Below are 19947 nucleotides of genomic sequence, written 5' to 3' on the forward strand. Positions count from 1 at the left end.
GGCTATTATTGTTGCAGAGGTTTGGTAATCTGTCCTGGTGTATATGCCAAAAAGCAGTTTCCTCTTCTGAAATTAAAGGGCAGCAGGAATATACTTACTTTTAAAATGTGAAATACTTTTGATCAGTTAATTGATGATACTGTATTTGTAAGTAACAGATTTTCATCCCATGAGAACTTGAAATTTAGCAGGATGTGGGAGTGCTACATCTTTCAAAGGACATCTCAGCTTCTCTGCATGTCCCTGTTACTCTTTGAAGCCATTCAAAATCTTAACCATGTCTTTTCTTCTGCACCTGTGCTGTAGGTTACCAAGCTTTATCATAGAAAAGTGGTAGTTGTTACCTACTAAGACTAAGAATATGCATTTCTTTTTGTTTCCAGGGAGAACAAGTTCTACTGGCATTTGAAGCTCATATTTCCTCACTGTCATGCTGAATACACTTTAAAAGGGTACAGAACTTTAAAAACTATTTTTATAAAGTTTAAATTAATCTGTTGAAGTTGAATTGCAAAATACTTGGATCAGTTCTTACCGAGTTCTTGTAACAGGGTAAACTTAGGTATTAATTTTAGTCTTAAATAAAAGGGCATTTCAGTCTAAAAAACAATTGTATAGTCCTTTTCTCTCTGAAAGCTAGCAGGCTTTCCAAGTCAGGCTTAATGTTTGTTAGTCCTTTTCTCTATGTAAATAGAGAGTTTGTATATTCATCATAGTAGTAACCCTGCACGTGACATACTCTCTTCTCATGGAGCAGATGTTCAGCACGATTTGCCACCCCTCCTCACCTGCACTCTGAAGCTAACCTTCATACAGGGTGAAGTGATTGCATTGTTTGCTTTGTAGGAAAGTCCACAAACACATTTTGAAAAGACAAAAAAATAAGCTGTAATTGACAAATGCTTCTCCTTTTTTCCTAGCCTGAAGGGAGATGAGAAGTATGTCCTTGTCTGCTTCTAGGACTGCTGGAGCAGCTTGTTTCTTTTGCAGGGTTAGAAACTAGAGATATGCATGTTTACTCCTTAAAAGTGCCTGTGAAATCCAGTGCTGAAATTGAGATAAAGCTGCTGATATCTGTGCAGTATTGATGCACGTTTATGATCCTCCCATAAACTACTCAGCTGTGCCACTGTAGCATGCTAATCTACAGCTTCCTTCAGGTGACTCACAGTAGAAATTTGTGTACATGATGAACGATGTCTCACATGCTTGATTTTTATCTTTGCTGAAAGGGTGCCTGATGATAAAACACTTGCTGATATCCTCAAGCCATACATTGATCCAGTGGAGTCAGATCCTGTAGTTTGTCAAAGGTGTGTACTGAACTTTCCTTCCTCGTTGATCTAATGCGCTAATAAAAGGGAATGGTTCTGAATACATGGCTTACATTAGCTACAGTACCAGCTTGCAGAGCTGAGTTCCCAGTAAAAGTACATCCTTAATTCCTGTGTTGAAAACCATCCTAACATTCACCAACCAACTAACCCTGGGGTACAGCCACCAAATTTAAACCAGCAAAAAATTAAGAAACTGACTCACGGCACGCAGACCAAATAAAGCAACTGTAATTCTGGAAAATGTAATCATAATTAACCTCAATGGACGCAAGAGTAAACCTTCAGAATAATTAGAAAAACATGCTAATAATTACAACCCTCATTTATAGAAAACACCTGATTATGTGACAAATTATTGTTTTAATGAAAATATACATTATTTTGGCTCTTAACATACATAAGATAGCCATTTCTTATGAATGACGGGAAGAAAAGTAATTTTACATAATTTCTGCATCTTCACTGCTTTTTTTTTCAGATTAAAAATCTATACAGCATCTCCTCTATCAGATGTACGAATTTTAATGAAAATAGAAAACAGGAGCCGAAATTCTATCAGGTAAGGTGCTTCTTCAGTTTATGTGCCTACTAATTAAAAACAGTAAGAAGATCTGACACATTTCTTAGTCCTTAATATTACAATTGGAGATTACATAATCTCATGGATAAAGCCAGTGAGTAATTACAAATGGTTTTAAAAATTATTTGGCAAAATTGCTAATTCTTTTTCTTTTAATATGTCAGCATTGACATTTCAGTGCAATTACTGAGTATGCCTGTACCTAAGCTGCTTCAGCAGCAGTCCCTGCCAATGTAACAGAATACAGGTTTGTCTTAAAATGCTAAATAACTATAGTGACCCTCAGAAATTCATACATCCATTTCTTTCTGGAGGTTTCTCTGTGGATATGTTAACCTTCCAGAGGGAGTTGAAGTGATAGTCAAGATGATACTCAAGAGTTATCTTTTTAAATAAGCAAAAATTGTATTTTTATCACAGTCCAGTTCACTGCATTTGAAATTACACATTTTTCTCAAAGTTACTTGCTCATCACTCTTCATGTTACTGTATTCCTGGGTGTGGGCTTTTATGTCTTCAAAATTCAGACTTGTGCAGAATTGTTTTCTTTGTTTTCAGAACAGACAGTAATCTTGAACTTCAAAATTAAACTTTAAAGAAATATTTTTTGCTAGTATAAATACCATTCCCAACACTCCACCCTGTTGTCACATTGTTACTGAAAAGGATATGTATCAGCTTAGTATCATAACTTACTGTGGTTCACCAGTGATTCCTAGTTAAGCGTCTGAAAGTACATTCTCATCTTCAAATGTAACAAATGAAAATGATATGCTTCCCTAAAATATGATACATTATTTATACGGAGGGAATAAGGGTATGTTGTAAGAATTTTAGCTCTAACTTAGGTTCCAGTTTATGCTGAGTTTTTTTCACAGTAATACTAAAAAATGTGTAATGTACTTTTCAGTTCAAATTCAAGTGCAAACTCTTAATGATTTTGATGGATTTTTTTTCCCCTTCGCAATCATTATTTGAAATATGGTTGTAACATTTGCCATCAGAATTGCCAGCTAGAAACCTGTTGTTTTTGCATGAATTTGGAGATACAGAGCCCTGGTTCATATATGCAGGGGGGAAACATGAAACACCATGGACTGCCTAGTACTCTGTGTCTGAGTTTTATAAGTGTGGGAATAGTGAGTTCTCATTTGTGAACACTGAAGTTGTAAGGGGCCAGCTGTTTCAGCTGAATATTCAGAAGTCCAAGGAGCCTAGTGGGTTTCATCCCAGAGTACTGAAAGAGGTATTGGATCTTATGGCAAGACTCCTCTTGATCATATTAAAGGCCTTGGGGTCTGAGGAGGTCCCTGCTGTCACGTTCTAACCTAGCAGGCAGCTAAACACAGTTCAGGCACTCACACAGCACCCCACAACATCCCAGGGGGATGGGGAATGATTCAGAAAGAGAAAATTAGAATTATTGTGTTGCGATAAAGACAGTTTAATAGGACAAAAAAGGAAAGGATGAGAATGATAAAAGAATTTGAATATACAAAACAACTGATGCCCAGTGAAATTGCTTACCATCCACTGACCAGTGTCCAGCCAGTTCCTAAGCAGTTGCCCCCAGCCAGCTTTGTTTTTAATTTAATTTAATTTGCCTGTAATGTTGGCCAGGTGTGGTGTGGAATATCCCTTTGGCCTGTTGGGATCAGCTGTCCTTGCTGTGTCTTCTCCCAGCTTCTTGTGCCTTCCAGCCTACTTGCTGATGGGGTGGTGTGAGGAGTTGAAAAGATCTTGACAGTATAAGCAGTAGTCTTCCATATTTCCTTTTTTAAGAAAGAAGGAAAACTTTTCTAACAGCTGTGTAGGAGGTTTGGGAAATAAACCAGTTTAATATAGAAGTTGACTATCTCTTGTGCTCATTAGGGTTTTTTTTGTTACTTAACCATTTGCCTCTTCTGAAATATCTATAGCTTTTCCTTATGTCACAGGTTTGAGCGGGAATTCTTGTTCATTAAATTAAATTAACCTAAATATTATGAAGTCTGAGACTTCTCTGTATTCCTAGAATCAGCCTATGTTGGTTGATAATGAGGTTGGAGTAACTGGTATTTATCTCACTTAGTGAATGTTAAGTTTAAAGTATAGGAAAATCAGAAAGTTAAAATAGAAGCGTATTTTGACTTAAGAATTGCAGTTCCTCACTTAGAAATTATGTGAATCTTTTCATATAAGTTGGTGGAGCAGGCCCAACTGGGGCAGTACTGACAGGTCAAGGAAACAGCATACTGAAAAAAAATGCCTCCTCTGAAAGGAAAGAACAAAGTTTGTTTGAAATGACGGGACTGCTATGTCAGCATAAAGTCACTTCTGTCAACATAAGCTGTGTCTGTGCCAGCGAGCGCTCTCAGCACAGTTGTGACAAAGCCTCTGTGAGGGAATTCAGATTTTTACTGTAGTTGCATTGCAGTTAAGTAAGAGAGAATTTGTGTCAGTTTCTTCTCCTTTTGGTTCCTCGTCCCTATATTAATCAGAGAGTATTGTTTGTACTCTATGGATCAATACCTGGAATTGCAGTGGAAGTATTTGTGATCCAAACATGACCAGCTTGCTGCTTAGTGGTCTTCCTGTGGATCAAAAACTGAGTGGAGACAGAGCTCCCTCACCTTTCTTTATCTAGGTTTCTTTAACAGTGGGAAGTGTTAACTGCTGGTTTGTGTAGCCTTGAGTGCTGCTGTCAGCTCAGTGTAATTTCTCATCCTGTGCCTCCTCATTCTGCGTGATTTTATGCTGCATATTCCTGTATGGCAAAATGCTCTTCCATCACTTTGTGGGCAGACTGAAGGAGTAGGATTGGTGTAGGCTACTCATACACATAAGTCTACATTAATGTTTTGTTATCTGCAACTTCTGTGCTCACCAGAAAAATTTCTTCTCCACAAGCACTAGATTATAGAAAAGTTGTAAATATATGTCAGATGCTGGTTTTAGACTTAGCAGAACTTTTTGGAAAAAAATCCTTTTCACACTTAAAATTTTGTATTATTGAGGAAGTGCAGTGGTGTTTCAGGAAGTATCTAAGCAGGATTATAAAATGTTAGTCTTTTAGTTTTAAGATAAGTGTGTTACGGAAGTATTTCCTGCAACTGTTTATGAAACAGGAGTCTGTGGTTTAGTTTTGGTTGTTTTCTGTGTTTCACAGCAAATCGTCCTTTTAGTTTGAAGGTTCTTTGTAGAATGCTTTAAATTTTTGGGGTTTTATTTTTTTCCTTTCTCCAGAAATATAAATTAGCCATGAAGTACTGATTTCTGCTTTCTCACAGGAGTTCTGTAGAACTTAAGAAAGCCACTGGTGTGCAGATATAATGGATAGCTGCCAAACACTGTACTTGCTTTCTTGCTATGTATCTTTTACCATCAGTGGTGACAGTTCTAGAGAACTTCATGGTAAGTTCTTATTTCTGTCTTCTCTAAAACCAACTTGTAAGGATTGTTTTCAGTATGAACTGGTAGCACTCCACAGTTAATTTGGGTAACTTAAAGCATCATTTCTCCTCATGTCTTCTCAGCTTTACCTGTCATCTCATGCCCTATAACTCTTAGTTACACTTGGTTAATCTTCTCATTTGCTACACTTGCTTTATGAGGAATCTTGCAAAGGAGGGTTTCAAAAAATAAGCATTACATAACTCTCTTTTTTGCTTAAAACCTTTTGGTTTTAAGGGAAATTTGGAAAAAATCTGCATTTGAATGGGTCAGAATAGTTTTCCATTTGGTACTGCTTGCTTTGATCACATGTTACGCAATTTAGTCAGTATTGGTGTCCATTCTCTCTTCAGCTGTAACTATTCCAAGAAAGGTTTAATTTCTGCCTCTTGGATGATTTTTATAGTCTACATTCTTTCATAAAGTAGTATTTTCTTTCTTCAGGATAAATTAATGTCATGACTGTCTTCAGACCTTTATTTGGGATGCCTTCAAAGTGATTTCATATGATAAGAGTATTGGTTTTTCCAGTAAGGAAAGGAAAGGTGCAACAGCCAAATTACACAGTGTGGTTTGGGAAATACACCTTCTCATTATCCTGAGAATAGCCTTATCAGGCTTTGTGTAACAAGAAACCTAAACCAAGACAGCAGCCAGCCCTTCCCAAAATCACTTTCCTGTTGTAAAACTGCCACATCATAGAGGGATGGATACAGAATCAGTTGTGGAATTGTTTTCTGTATCAGTAGTACTGGTGTAGTTCATGCTTCAATTACTCAGAAAGCAAAAAATACAAAAAGGATTTTTGTGCCATTTCCAACATCAGGGGGCTTCTTAACTGTCTGTGGTGGCACTGGCTGGGGCACATGAGAATAATGGCATGTTTGTCACTTAATTCTTGTGGACCACAGGGAAGAAAATCTGCTAAACAAGTATCAGAGGTTCTCCTCTACTAAATGCCATTTTTTTATGGTGGTGAACATTTCTTTTGCTTTAACTGATTTAATTCAGTTGCTTTCCAGAAGGCTGGATGATGTTAGTAATTCTGGATCACTTCCCTGTCTCAAGATCAGCTGGCAGAAATTTGAGTTATTTCCTTGGATGACTTAACTCTGTGCTCAAAGAGAATTTTCTTTTGTAGTCTATTGTTTTTAAATAACTATGGGTTAGATCACATCAGTAGGTTGTAGTGGTCACAGTAATAGGTTTAGGAAGGTGAAGCTTTTTGTCTTAGTATGTGCAAATAAACCAACAGACTTTTGGAAAATTATCCTGGAATTCAAAAAGTACTAGAAATATAATGGAAACACATTTTTAATGTAGCATTTAGATTATTTATTTCCTTATCTTTAAAAATATCTGTTAAATACTTGTTTTGTCAGTTACTTCAAGATTATTTTTAAAACCCTGTTATTGAAATACATTGAAGGTAGCCTCAGGTATTGATCTGTTAATGTTTTCCTTAGTTTTTCATGCTCTCTTCCTTGGGAACTTCTTCCTGCATTATCATTTGTGAATAACTTCATGTAAAACCAAGAGAATTTATAATCTTTGCTTTCTGCTTTTCACACATAAGACAATTTCTTTAAAAAGTCACTGCTGTTTATGTGGTGCATAGATCAATTCTTTTTATCATTCTATTATGACCTGTCTTCAAAAATTCTACTTGATCTTGCAAAGCAAGTGTGCTAGAATTAGCACGTTTCAAGCATTATTTCCTTCTTTGCATTTTCTGCAAACGTTGAAAAGTGGTGTGCTTTGTTTATGATTCTCTAGTCTTACTTAGGAAGCAATTTCTTTTCACATTTGTGTTGTAGACAATATGCATGAGACAGGAATTAAGGATACAAATCCTTGGCTGAACTGCTGGCCTTGGCATGAGCTGGAACAGACCCCAAGCTGGCTTTAACCTATTCCAGAAGATTGACAGTAGAATTCATTACTCTGTAGCTTGCAGCAGCTGGCACAAAAGCAGCTCTGCCAGCTTTACAAAAGCAGGGAGCCAGCTTACAATAGTCATTCTTAACTGCACAACTCTAGTCAGGCACTGGTGACTTCGTGCTGCTCAAGGGGAAATAGAATTTGGTCTGTAGTTTGTTTCTTAAAACACAGCACTCCTGTGTATTAATACTTTCTGCTGGTTTTTTTTCCCAGAGAGTTGGATTTTGGTTTGTGGGGTTTTTTAAATTAAAACTTCTTGCTTTTCTGACTGAGTACTTCCTTACGTTTTCCTGCAGGTCATTTCAGGCTTCCTAGTTTGTTACTTCAGCCATTACAGTGTCATTTTTCACATGTTCCTTCTTCATCTGAACATCAGTTTCTCTGCTGACAAAAGCAATGCAAAGCAGCAGATGCCAGGTTACACAGCTTTTACTGTAAAAAGCAGTCACTTTCTTTCCTAGCTACTTACATTCTTCATTGAAATCCTCTGTTACACAACAGAGATGGAAAGCAAAAAGCTACTCATTGCTGAGTATAGTAAGTGTGTATGGTCAGAATCTGTAGCATGCATAACTGAATGTTTGTGATGGATGACTACAATTATTTGACCTTTCAAAAGATTTTTGGGATGATTTCAAAAAAAACCCAGACTTTGTCCATCTTACTATCTTGTGCAATCATTTTTTTCTTGAAAGGGATTCCTTTATGAACCAGTAGACGCCTGTTCTTTTTTAAAGTAACAATCCAGTGTTTTGTAATCCATGCTGAATTCTTTTGGATGAACTGTTTTATAATTAATGGTATTGCTTTAGGGTTTCTAGAGTGTCCCAGCTAGAGAGTTGCTGACTGAGACATTTATTGCACAAAGATTCATTTGAAATCATAACCTCCACTCCAAAATTCTGCTGTCTATAGTGCAGTAAGTTAAATCCAGACAACTTGCAGAGGAGCAATATGTAAGTAAGGAGCTGGAGGATGAGAGAACAATCGAAATGTTACAGTTGGCTTCAGCCAGTAGTTTGACCTGTCCAGTCATGTAGTGGTGTTCTATAAGCACCACGAGCAGATCTGAAGACACTCAGACACTTCATTCTTGCAAAGCAGGTAGGCAGACCCCAAATCCTAAACCAGAAAAGCTGTATACAGTATCTTCTTTCCTTATTACGTCTGGGTTTAAAGCATGGGAACAGCCCATCCAGCACCTGCACAAGCAAATTTCATGTCCTCTCTTAGAATGTGCAGCTAGAAAAGACTGTTTCAAGAACAAATCTTGCAGTTTGCTCCAGTCTGCCATTTCTACTGGGGAACAGAGGGAACTCCCCTATATGTATGTACCTATGTAACATATGTATAGTATGGAAAAAGTTTCCATGGAAGTTAATCTGCTGTGTAGCATACACATGTAAGGCAGATTTGAAGGTAGGAAAACAGGCTATGAAATTCAAGAAAATACTATAATGGGAAAAACCCTGTTGAATAATCTGTAGCCCTTTGGCTGAGAAGAGCTGGTGAAAATGAGCTGTAGAGCCAAAGTGACACTCAAACTCTTTGTCCTATTCCAGTATAGAATAAGAGTTGTGAGATCTATTGTGCGGCTTAATTCAACTCTGTGGGTTGCTGTTAAAATATTTTTCTGAAGGAAAAAAATGATTTGCTGCTGGTTTCTTGGAAGAAGAAAACAATGAGATGCTCACTTAAAGTTAGCATAGTTCCTTCATTTCAGGAGCATGGAAAGGCTGTAAAGGCTTCTAGAAGCAAAGATACAGACTGCCCTGGACACTTGAAGTGATAGGCTGAATTTGGAATCTGCAGCTAGGTGAAAACATGGCAGCATAGCCATGAGTATTTTTAAAGAGACAGAGAAGACAACTTTTCATGTTCTTGTCAGGAAGGAGAAAACCTGTTATTTCCTCCTGATCCTGCCAAAAGGGAATCCCTCTTTTGTTTTCTCTCTTTTGACCTAAGTGAGCTATGGCTGATTGTTTCAACGTTGCCAAGTAGGGAATTGACTTTCCTGCTTATATCCCAAGAGAATAATTTGTTTTCTTTACATCATAGCTTTTCATTTTCATTGTAAAGCATTGGTAACCTTTTACCTTAATGGAATGTTTATGGTACTTGGATTCCCGTGAAAATAAGTATAAAATTTGTGAATATGTTTCTGCTATTCAATACAGAGTGTTAAAGGTATTTAGACTCTGTTTATATGAGCTAAATTTGGAAGTTAGTGCTTGCTATTCAGAGATTCAAAATTAGAGAAGGATCAATTCTTCCTGAAGTGGAGGTTCATTAGATTAACCCAAGGATAATCACAAAAATACTGCCAATTTACAGTGACTAATTTCTCATCAGTTTTATATTTGTTTATTTTAGCAGTGTACTGCTTGCTTACATTAATTTGTAAAATGAAATCTGATGTATTAGTTTTCTGAACTTGATGTATTAAGTGTTTTTCATTGCATCCTTTGATACTCCTTGGTACAACTTACACCTCTAAAATTATTTATAGTTAGGTTTCATGAGGCTGTGTATCAGTGTGCTGTCATTAAAGTAGATTTTCTACATTGGCTTTTTCCCTGTGACCATGCCAGTATTGTATTAGTGGTACAGGTCTCATATTTTGACTTCTCTGCATTTTTGGGGAACCATGCACAGCTTTTACTCGTACTAAATATGCCACTGATACCTTTTCCATTTTTGAAACTTAAGGCATTCATCTGCAGTAGCCAGCTCACTGTCTTATTAATCAGAGCTTTTCCCTTGTGAAATTCCATATTTACATTGTCTTCTGGCTAGCATTAACTCAGGCTGTTTTGTTTATCTAAGTCATATAGTGGCCGTACATGATTGTGGTTTACATTTTTTTAATATGTCAGCTGTATAATATTTGAAGAGTTGTAAACCTTGAGCTTTTAAGCAGTTTGTGAAGCTGCCTGGCTCACAAAGTAAGTAAATTCCCATGTGTGTGTAAAGAACGATTGCTGTGATGCACTTGAATTATAACATCTTTACTTGCTGCTGGATTTTTGTTCTTTTTTTTCATTATGTCTTATGAGATGGGGAAAGTATTTGCATTCTTGAAATTCAGTATCACTTTATTTCTGTATTCTTTGCACCGAATTCTGCCAAATGCAAGAAACTGACATTTGCTAGTTTCACATTTTCCTTTTGTTTTGTTGTACTTTGTTTTATAACTAAAAGATGCAGAATGTTCTGTACTTCAGTTAATCTTTAGTTCATTATTGTGATCCCGAATCCTTTAACCACATCACTCTTAAAGCTCAATCCACTAAATTGTTGAAGCAATTGCCTTATCTGCTTTATGGGTTTTGACATCAATTGATATATTTTTCTATTACTGCCATTAAACAGCTTCTACTGTGCTTCTTTCCTTTGTGCAATTGCCTCATTCTCAAGAGGCTTAAACAAGGACAGCCTTTGTGCTTCTATGGTACTTGTACTCTTACTTTACTTCTCTCTCCTTTCCATTAACTGTCTCATATATTTTCTAGGGTAGAAGTGAACAAACCAATGAGGTTTTTTTGACATCTATTGTGTCAAATAATTTAGGTGACAGTTGTTCCTGCTATCTTCACCTGGCTATTACTTTTTTTTCTTCCAGGGTGTTTAAACTCCCTGAAATATGTTTCTTGTAAGAGGGGGGTTGTGAGTTCAGTTTTTCTTTTCCCTGTTTTATACTTGACTTTTCAACAGTTCTTAAATTTCTCTAGTGGCAAAGCCTCTTACAGCCCATGAAAGAGGGGAGACCTTCGATTGTTACAGCTTAAGATTGTTATCTTAACATGGTCATTGTTTGGAGATGAACTATGGCTGAAATATGACAAGGAAAAGGAACAGCTTCATAGTTTTCTCATTAATTGGCTGTGCCTTTATGTACCCTGTGAATGTAGGTGTAGTTAGGAGATGGTGATGATGTCCAAGATGCTCTCCTGCTATGCTGGCAGTTTTTCTTCCTGTACTTTTTTAGTTGATTCCCAGCAGGACTTGTGGTCCAAATGGTTGATAAGAAAAGGTTGCTTGTCCTAATTTTCTTTCTTTTTTTATTTTCTTTTTTTCCCCCCCCCAGAAGCAGCAAATTTTTGATGGTAGCTGTACTTACGATAAGGATTTGACTTGAAAAGGGTTTGGCCAGGCATCTGGTCTGTACTGGTATTGATTAAATTATGCAGGTATCAGTTGTACGGAGGAGAGGTTAATGAACATCTGTTGAGGCAAATTATGGAGGTCTTAGAACAGCAGAAGAAACATAACCAATAGTGGAAGGAGGAGCTAGAAGCTTTTAAATACTTCTGTAGACTGTAGTATATAATTTTTTTACATTAAAATATCAACTTGAACTAGGTTCCTATTCTCTTTCCTTAAAAAAGTGTTCAGGCAGAGTATTCCTTCATATTGTTTTGCTGTTGATAAGAGTTAGTTATAAAGGAAGTGTTATGGCAAGTCTTGGGGGTTTTTTTGTTTGTTCCTAAGATCTCTGCTGTTTTGCTCATTGAGTTTTCTAATTTTGTCATGTATCTGGACTAATCAAATTCACTGGTTTAGGTTTTTTAGAATGTCAGAATTCTGGTGACAGAGTTAAATATAAATACTGTGCATTGTTTCAATGCATTGTATTTGCTTTCTGCCTTTCATACCTAATTCAAGAGAGCATTTCCCTACTTCCATGTTCACCAAATCATAACCACACGAAGAGGTTATTCACCACTTAGGAATGAAAGTCCATCTGTTAGTTATTATCTTTGCTGTACTGCAGCACTTCAGAGTGAGTGCTTGGGAGAGACTTTAAATGCTGTACCCAGTCTTTGCCCCTTCTAGGCATACACAGATACCTAGGAAATGCTACCCTCTTTGGTCTGGTGCAAAAAAATCCTTTTTTCTTCCCATATGTTAGCATAAGCTTGGTTGTGGATTTTTAGGACTAAGTCCAAAATAGATAGCATGATGTATCTGAGTTATGCCAAGTAAATACCTCAATGTTTCCACTCAGTTCTAGGAAGAAAAGTCATCTTTTGTGTAAAATATGTGCAAACAGTTTAGTTGATCACTCTCACAGGGAAATCATAAATGTCATTACACAAATTCACATTTTGGTAATATTTACAATTACTTAGATGGCTAAAACTTTTTTGTTCTCAGTGACTAGAAGACCAAACTAAAGAAATAACATGGCTACAATTTATCTTCAATTCCAGATTGCAGATTTTTTTATTATTATTATTAAATAATAAAAAGTTCCTGTAGATGACATTCAGGAAAACCTGATCAGCAGGGAATTTCCTGCTGTCTGAATTCATGGAGACAAGTTACGCCATTGCGATGATAGCCACAGGCTCCATTTGAGGGGAACTTGTTGTGATGCTGTGACCTAATGTGGCATTCCTGCCTGTGGGAGACAGATTAGGAGTCTGAATTGTTGAATTCCTGGAAGGTGGTGGAATAACTATAGATAGTGAAACTAGCCTTTGCAGAAACTCACAGATGCTATCAGAAGTGCAGAGCCACATAAATTTCAGTATTTTGTGAAAGGTAACAACTGTTCATAGAGCAAATATAACAGTTTATATGGGAACTGATGTGGGATTGCTGAATCTTGCTAAATTTTCTCAATTGTCACAATTTTTGTAGGCTTTTAAACTGCCTGCTAGCAGGCAAATTTTACTTAATTTTGGTTCTTCAAAAAGCAGTTATTGTTATTTCATTCCAGCTAAAATCAAAAGCGGTTGTCTGCTAAGATCATCTCTTTGTGGTCCTTATAAATGGAGTCATTTCTTATTAAGAAAAAATTCAGGCCTATTTATTGCTTTGCAACATGGGCATAAAGCTTTACTTGGGGCAAGAAAATAATCAGGAAAGTATATTATTTTATGGTGGGTGGTGTTCAGGAAGGCTGAGCGAACATAAGGAAGGGAAAGAGAAAACAGGGAGGAGAGAAGATGGAGAGGGAACATGCAAAGAGAAGTCCTGCTGAATACTGGGATCAGGAAGCCATATGAAGGGGACAGTGGGAGAAAAGAGAAAGCAGAGGGAGGGTTTAAAAGAAGGATGTGAAGATGGGTGTTTAGGGAATGGTTTTGTTGGCATGGTCAGTTAGTTTGGAGCCCAACTTATCTCAAATCCATCCTGGAATGAAGGGCTGAAGGAGCTCATTTAGGATGACAGCCTCAGTTAAGTTGGTTCCTGCAGGTGGTCCTGGAGCATGAGAGAGTCCAGGTGAAAGGACAGACTTACCGTGGTTGTTCTTCATTTCAGTAGGTTGTCAGTTGAAGTGCACAGTGAAGGAGGGGTTTGAAAAGGTTACAGCTCCTTATGGGTTCTTCTCATGCAGGCTGTGCAATCCCAGTGATACAAAACTAGCGGGTAAAACTGGTGATAAAAGAATATCTGGTAATACCTGATTGTGATGTTCTCCCTGTTCTGTCTTGTGGTGAGACCAGTTTGCTGCACATACACGGAAGGGCGACTGTCCCAGTGTTACTCTCTATCCTTAGCTCATCCTGTTGAATAATCACTACAGGAAGTTACAAGACTTGTAAAAAGAAATGCCATTTAATTTAATATTTCTCCAAACAGGCCTAGCCTTTTCATAAGTAAAAATCAGAAGTGTGTGTGTGTGCATAAGCTTCTGATTGATTGCCCCAGCAGGGCAGTCATCTTTTGCTCCTAGGTCTCTATTGTTCACCCTCTGACCATCTGACTGTGTATGTCTTTGTTCTAGTTCTGGGATGAAATTGGGAAGATTTTTATCATGACCTGGTCTTTCTGAGATAACCTGAAAAATCAGTCTTGCTCAAGAGCTGTTCTTAAGTAGACTTCAGAACTGATGTGACAGATAAAAGTTTTCTTTTGAGATCTTTTAAGCATGTCCAGTCAAGGGAGAGCCTGACAGGTGGATTAGCAGAAAACCTCACTTGTGTATGAAGTAGAAAATGTGGTAGACTGAGGTCTTTTGGATAATATATACAGTAACAGACAAGTTTAAATAAGACAAGCAATAAGGTCTTTTGTTACATTCTTCCTGAAGTTTACAGCCCATATTATGGACTAAAAATTTAGATGCTTTTTCCTGTCACTGTCAACCAATAAAATTTACTTCAACAAAAAAAATGATAAAGCTGTGACTCAGTGATCTAACACTTCAGTAATTTACTATCATAAAGTAGTTTTAAGTTCAAATGTTTTATCTTATGCCAAGCTGGACGCTAAAGATGTTTTGTCTAAAATATGAGATAATGGAAAGTGTATTGTGGCATGTGAATTACTTTAGCCTCTTGGTGGTAAATGTTTGCTTAACCAGAAAGGAATGTGTTGAGGTCCTTGCCAAAGGAAAGGTATTGCCATACTTTGCATTTAGAGTACTGTAAATAAAGTAGTAAATATGTTTCTGTTCATGTGTGTTAATCCACAATTTATGAATGCATTCATTCTGTAAGACATGTAATATACTGTTATCCCTTTTAAAGGGTTTCAGTAAGAAGAGGCTGTAATTACTTTGGCTTGAGAGAAACATGAAACCAAATATTTTCATGATGATTTGAAGTTGAATATGAGAGAATTTTTGCTCAAACTAAGTTTCCCTTAAATCCCAGGGATTCAATTCCTGGTTTACCTCCAATATTCGTCTTGTGTGCTGACTCCCAGTGTACTGCTTTTAATCACACATTATTGTAAATCATAAAGTATATAATTTCCTTCACCTATCCCATGTTGGTTTTGGCAAAAGAAAACACAACTGTATAATATGTTAATGATCAGAGGAGGTAGAGCAGCTGTGGTAAATACTCCATGTATATTTTGTATACAGTATATTTTGGTTTTGAACTTTGTTTGCCCTTAGCTGATACAACACCTTAGTGACAATTCAATAATGCTGCTTACAGAAAGAATTGCATAACTCAGATTGCAGAGTAATAATATCAGAGCATCCTTTGGATGTCTCAGTTACAGCAAGTGAAAGCAGCAACGTCCCCCTTTCAGAAGCCTTTTTATACCCCTTCCTTTCCACAAAATCCCATGCCCAGGTTTCTAGTTAAAGAGCTGTGAGAGAACATTACAGTTTGAGAGAGTACTTGTGGAGAGGATGCTCAGTTTACTTTTACACAGATTACTGTGGTATCATTTCTTATGTACCTGTTTTCACTCTCTGGGGTGAAGAGGAGCCCTTTCATGGGAAGGGACTGCACATCCCAGTCTTGTGCCTCTGGAACACACAAGTATGTGGGGATTTCGGCAGGGAACTTCTCACTAGAGAAGTGCTGTGAGCAGATATTTGCTCTGGCATGGTAGATATTGTACCATCTTCTAGAAATTATTTGCTTCTGTATTGGAACAAGGATATGTCTCCTACAAAGCAGAGCTCTAAGTGCTCCAGTTTACCTATGCTTTAGTAGCTGTAAAGATAAGCTTTTTATTTCATCTTCCTAGGGCTTCACTGATAATTCATAAGCAAACGTGGTAAATAAGGTACACTACTAACCAAGTAAATTAAACCTGTAGTGTTAAAGCTCGTAAGTAAAATATTAAATGTTATTTTTAATTTAGAATCAGATTTTGATAAATGTATCAATTTTGATAAGCCTATGTCCTTATCTGATTTGATAAAGGTATTCATTAAGGCATAATAAAACATTTCAACCCTTAGAGAAATTTGACTTTCATTCTCCTTTTGTTCTTTATGCTTAAATATGAGGAAGGTTTAAAAAAATTATGTAGTTGGAGAATAAGACTGGATATGTAATTTGAATTATAAGGTAGTTCTTCTGGACATGGTATCACTTGAAAATTATATGAAATGCCAGGAAGCCTTTTACTTTTTTTTCCCCCACAGAAAATGTACATTATGTCCTTGCTAATATTAAAATCCGAAGTAAACTTCCTGTTATTTTTAAGGTACAATGAACTGGATGCCAGTAGAAGCCTTCTAGACAATCTGAAAGGCAAAGTAATAATTGAGTATCCAACATTATTTGTGGTCTTGAAAACACTGAAGAATGACATGGTGGTTCTTGGCCAAGGTGAGCATATATTTATTTCCTATTATGTTATACTTGGATATTTTAGTTATATAAACAGTAGTTAAGGATATTGTAAGGAATGAGCAATATGTCTTGTATTTCCTTCTGAAGCTAAAAGATTGCTATAGAAAGAGATCTTGTCTTAAAACTGCTGGCTGATGGCATACGTCCATGAGCTGTATTGGATATGTTTTTTCTAACTTTGTTTACTGGTGATTTACTGGGGGTTTTATGTATTTTTAGTCACTAAGGTGAAACACTTATTCGGACTTATGCTAGGTTTTTTTTTATATATAGCGAAGTTTAACAGAGTTGATTATTTCTCAAGAGTCAGGCTGTCTGGGGAAGATGAGTTTTAAGTAAACCTGATAATCATGCAAAGGAATTGTTCTCCATTATTTTCTAGCATAGCTTCTAACATTGGGCAAATAATTCTGAGTTACGAGATGGTAGAAATCACAATGGCAAAGTCACTTTTGAGTGGGGTAAAAGAACAGTGTTATCTTTTAAAAATTACTTGATGGAAAACTTTTATCTTGGAGTTAATTTGGAAGAGAATCCAGATCTAACAAAAATTTACTTTTAGTTTTTTAGTTAATTTCCATTTCTCTCCCCAGTACAAAGGCTTCATGTCCCAGCATCTGTTTCTGAAGCTAAAAGATTGCTAAAAGATATTTCAGCTGTTGAAAAAAGGAATGAGTTCTCATCTCCTAGTCCCCCACGTAGTCACCATAGTTATCATATCCCATAATTTTCAGTGATGGGCCAGTCTAATTCTTAAAAGATTTTTGCAGAAAAGCTTTGAGATATATTTTCAATTACTATTTTCCTGCAGCAGCTCAGTCATGGCTCTGTATGTGTCTAATTGGACTGATGAAATATGGGACTGAGAATATTGTACCAGTGATACCGGACCTCCGTGGAGCTTGGCTGTTCTGGCTAGATTACACTGAGTGATCCCCTAAGTGAGAGCAATCTGCACCCAAAGATACAGCATGCAGAAATTCCTTGTGCTATGCACTGCAAGGGCTTCTGAGGGTGAGACAGCATGCCAGGGGATAAGGTAGGGCTCAGATCTGAGTGGCCCCGTGATATGCACCCTGGCAGTGCACATACATACACTGCAGTGCATGAAGCTTTTGAGTTTATCCATTATTTCTTTGTCTAGGAGCCTTGCTTTTCAGTACTCAGCTGCACCCCTATGATTTAAGAGGGAATTACAATTGATTGACTCATGTACTTAATCTGTATAGAGTTGTCATTGTCTCCTCAGCTAATAGGGAGGTTGTCCTTTTAAGGGTATAGATTCAAGTAAGTGTTGATTGAACAACAGTATTTTGAGGTCATGCTGCTGCACCACCTACCTGACTCTGTAAAAGGCAGAAGAGGAGGGGAAGAGAGAGCCAGTAATAGCTGGAAAGTGCTGACAGCTCTGGCGCAGGGCAGTGCAAGCGTGTGTCTTGAGGACAGTAACCTTCCTCTGCTGCAGGAATCATTTGATGAGTAGTCATCCCTGCAGGGGTTCTGACGGGGACTAACAGCCATTTCAGGTTTTGACAACCATTGATTTTTTTGTTTTAACTGTTTCTATAGATTCCATAAAAATGAATTTAATAGCTCCCTCTTAAGGTGTCTTGGGTATGACATAGCAAAAGTTACAGCTAATGGCAAAAACACCATGATTTTCACAGCTTTTATCATAACTTACTGTCATCTGTTTGGTTAAGATACTAATAGTCAACTTCAGCCTTGAGCTAGGTTGGGAACCTGTGTTCTTGATACTTTTTCTGTTCCGAGTAGAAGCCTGTGGCCGTAATTTTAGATTCTTTGAGGAAAAACATGTTCACAACATGAATATAAGAGCTGGAGTTCTTTCTTGTAGCTGTTACTCTGCCTGAAGACAAAATACCATTTTAGTGTGTCAAAATCATTGTGCTTTTCTTTCATATGTCATCTTTACAGAATATAGAAGGAAAAAAACAGTTTTCAGTTTGCTTTAGCAGTTGCATTCACAGATAATTGCTAAGAGTAAATCTTATGTTAACCTCCAGACTGTCCAGGGCAAAGTCTGTTGTAATCACAGAAGTATTTTAGCCCCTTCCTGTCTCCCAAGAAGTGACCTTTCTGCTTCAGCATCTTCTGTGTTTGTTGCAGTCCAGTTTCTTTGCCATGTATGGCTTTCTGTATCGGTGGCCGCTCCTCCCAAGCCATCCATCCTGCTGATCCTGTTGCCACCACTGCTGCCTTTCCTCTCTGCCCCTTTGCATTCCAGGCAAACAGCTGCCATACTCATGAGTGGACATGTGGCAGGGTGTCTGCTGAGCATGGGGACTCAGGCAGCCATAGCCCAGCTGACCCTGTTTGCAAGGGATCCAGGCTAGAACAAGAAGCAAAGTCTTGAGGGAATTTAATTGCTAAAATACTGTTTCCTTCCTGAGCAATCTCAGATCTACCCCCTTCCCCAGGAAGAAGAGTCAAGTTTTCATAGCCACAGCAACAGGCCCTTGCTGGGGAAAGATGACCATTCTCCCTGAGATTTGAATAGTAACCCCCGAGGACTGGGTAATAGCTAGAGCTGGAGACCTTCAAAGAGAAACAGCTAGGATTTAATGAGTATAAAGCCTATTTCTCCTGTTCTTTTCAGAGATGGTTGAAGTATTTTGGCTGAAACTTTCAACTACATAAGGAAAATAAAGATTGAGAAAGGAAACCGCCACTGAAAAACGTAGAGTTTGAATTTTACATTATAAGTAAACTGCAGACAGTTTTATAGTGAGAAGGACTGGGCAATCTTAATTTATAGGCAATGCTATCAAGCACCATACAAATACGCTCTTTTTGAGTGAAGACAATCTGTATTTCCTTTTAAATTTTACTGTAACAGAAATAAAATCTGTCTGTTGAGCATTGCTGTGAGTCAGAAGTTTGCCACATTCTTTTATGTGATATTTTGATGCTTGACTTGCTTAACAGCAAAAACTACAGGTGCTCTGATTTCAGCATACAAGGTCAGTCATGGCTGAAGATAGCAGGGGATTATAGAAGCTTTCACGGGCCTTACTTTGTGCATTACTCAGTACATATCTAGCATATAAATGTTAATTGATTATACACTAGATTTAATATAGACAAAATGTGACCTCTGATGTTTCTGGGTGAAATGCTTCTATTTTCTTGAACAAATTCCTTGGAAACTGTGCAGGTGCACACTGTGTCCTATGTATTATCCATGTTTGCCAGCTGTAGAATTTATCTTGACCAGAGAGTAGCTAAACCTCATCATCTTCCTTTTGGTAACATTCTCTTAATGAAACCTCTGATACTAAATGCTCAAAAACGTCTTTAAATTCATAGATCAAATACTGAAAATAACAATGAGACCAGAGTGTGAATCATGGGCCTGCTTTGCTGTAGTTTATTTTTGTGCTGCTAGAGTGTCACCAACCAAGTGGCATTTGATGGCGTCAGCACAAGGTGACCAGGGTCAGTGCTTGTTAAAGAAGGATCTGTGGGGTGTGAGGCTGAAGACCAGTTTTAGAGATGAGACTTTCACTACATGATCTCAGCAGAGCACAATAGCTGTGCCCTAAAGTGTAAGTTACTGTCCATGTTGAACTTCACCAGC

General features: G+C 37.4%; 1 protein-coding gene across 3 annotated transcripts in view; it reads left to right on the forward strand.

Annotated features, from left to right (window-relative positions):
• The window catches only part of ZNHIT6 (zinc finger HIT-type containing 6), a 35104-nt gene that overhangs the window by 10646 nt on the left and 4511 nt on the right, over positions 1-19947 (forward strand). For 2 of the 3 annotated variants that reach the window (XM_086901538.1, XM_086901539.1), the window contains exons 6-9: positions 384-452; positions 1233-1313; positions 1816-1896; positions 16198-16322. In XM_086901538.1, the coding sequence (XP_086757664.1) occupies positions 384-452; positions 1233-1313; positions 1816-1896; positions 16198-16322 (356 nt within the window). Of the gene's footprint in view, positions 1-383; positions 453-1232; positions 1314-1815; positions 1897-5186; positions 5311-16197; positions 16323-19947 lie in introns of all 3 variants that reach the window. The other variant, XR_015290353.1, reaches the window with a different exon arrangement.

Source organism: Cyanistes caeruleus, chromosome 9, assembly GCF_971803275.1.
Source record: "Cyanistes caeruleus chromosome 9, bCyaCae1.hap1.1, whole genome shotgun sequence".
NCBI lineage: Eukaryota > Metazoa > Chordata > Aves > Passeriformes > Paridae > Cyanistes > Cyanistes caeruleus.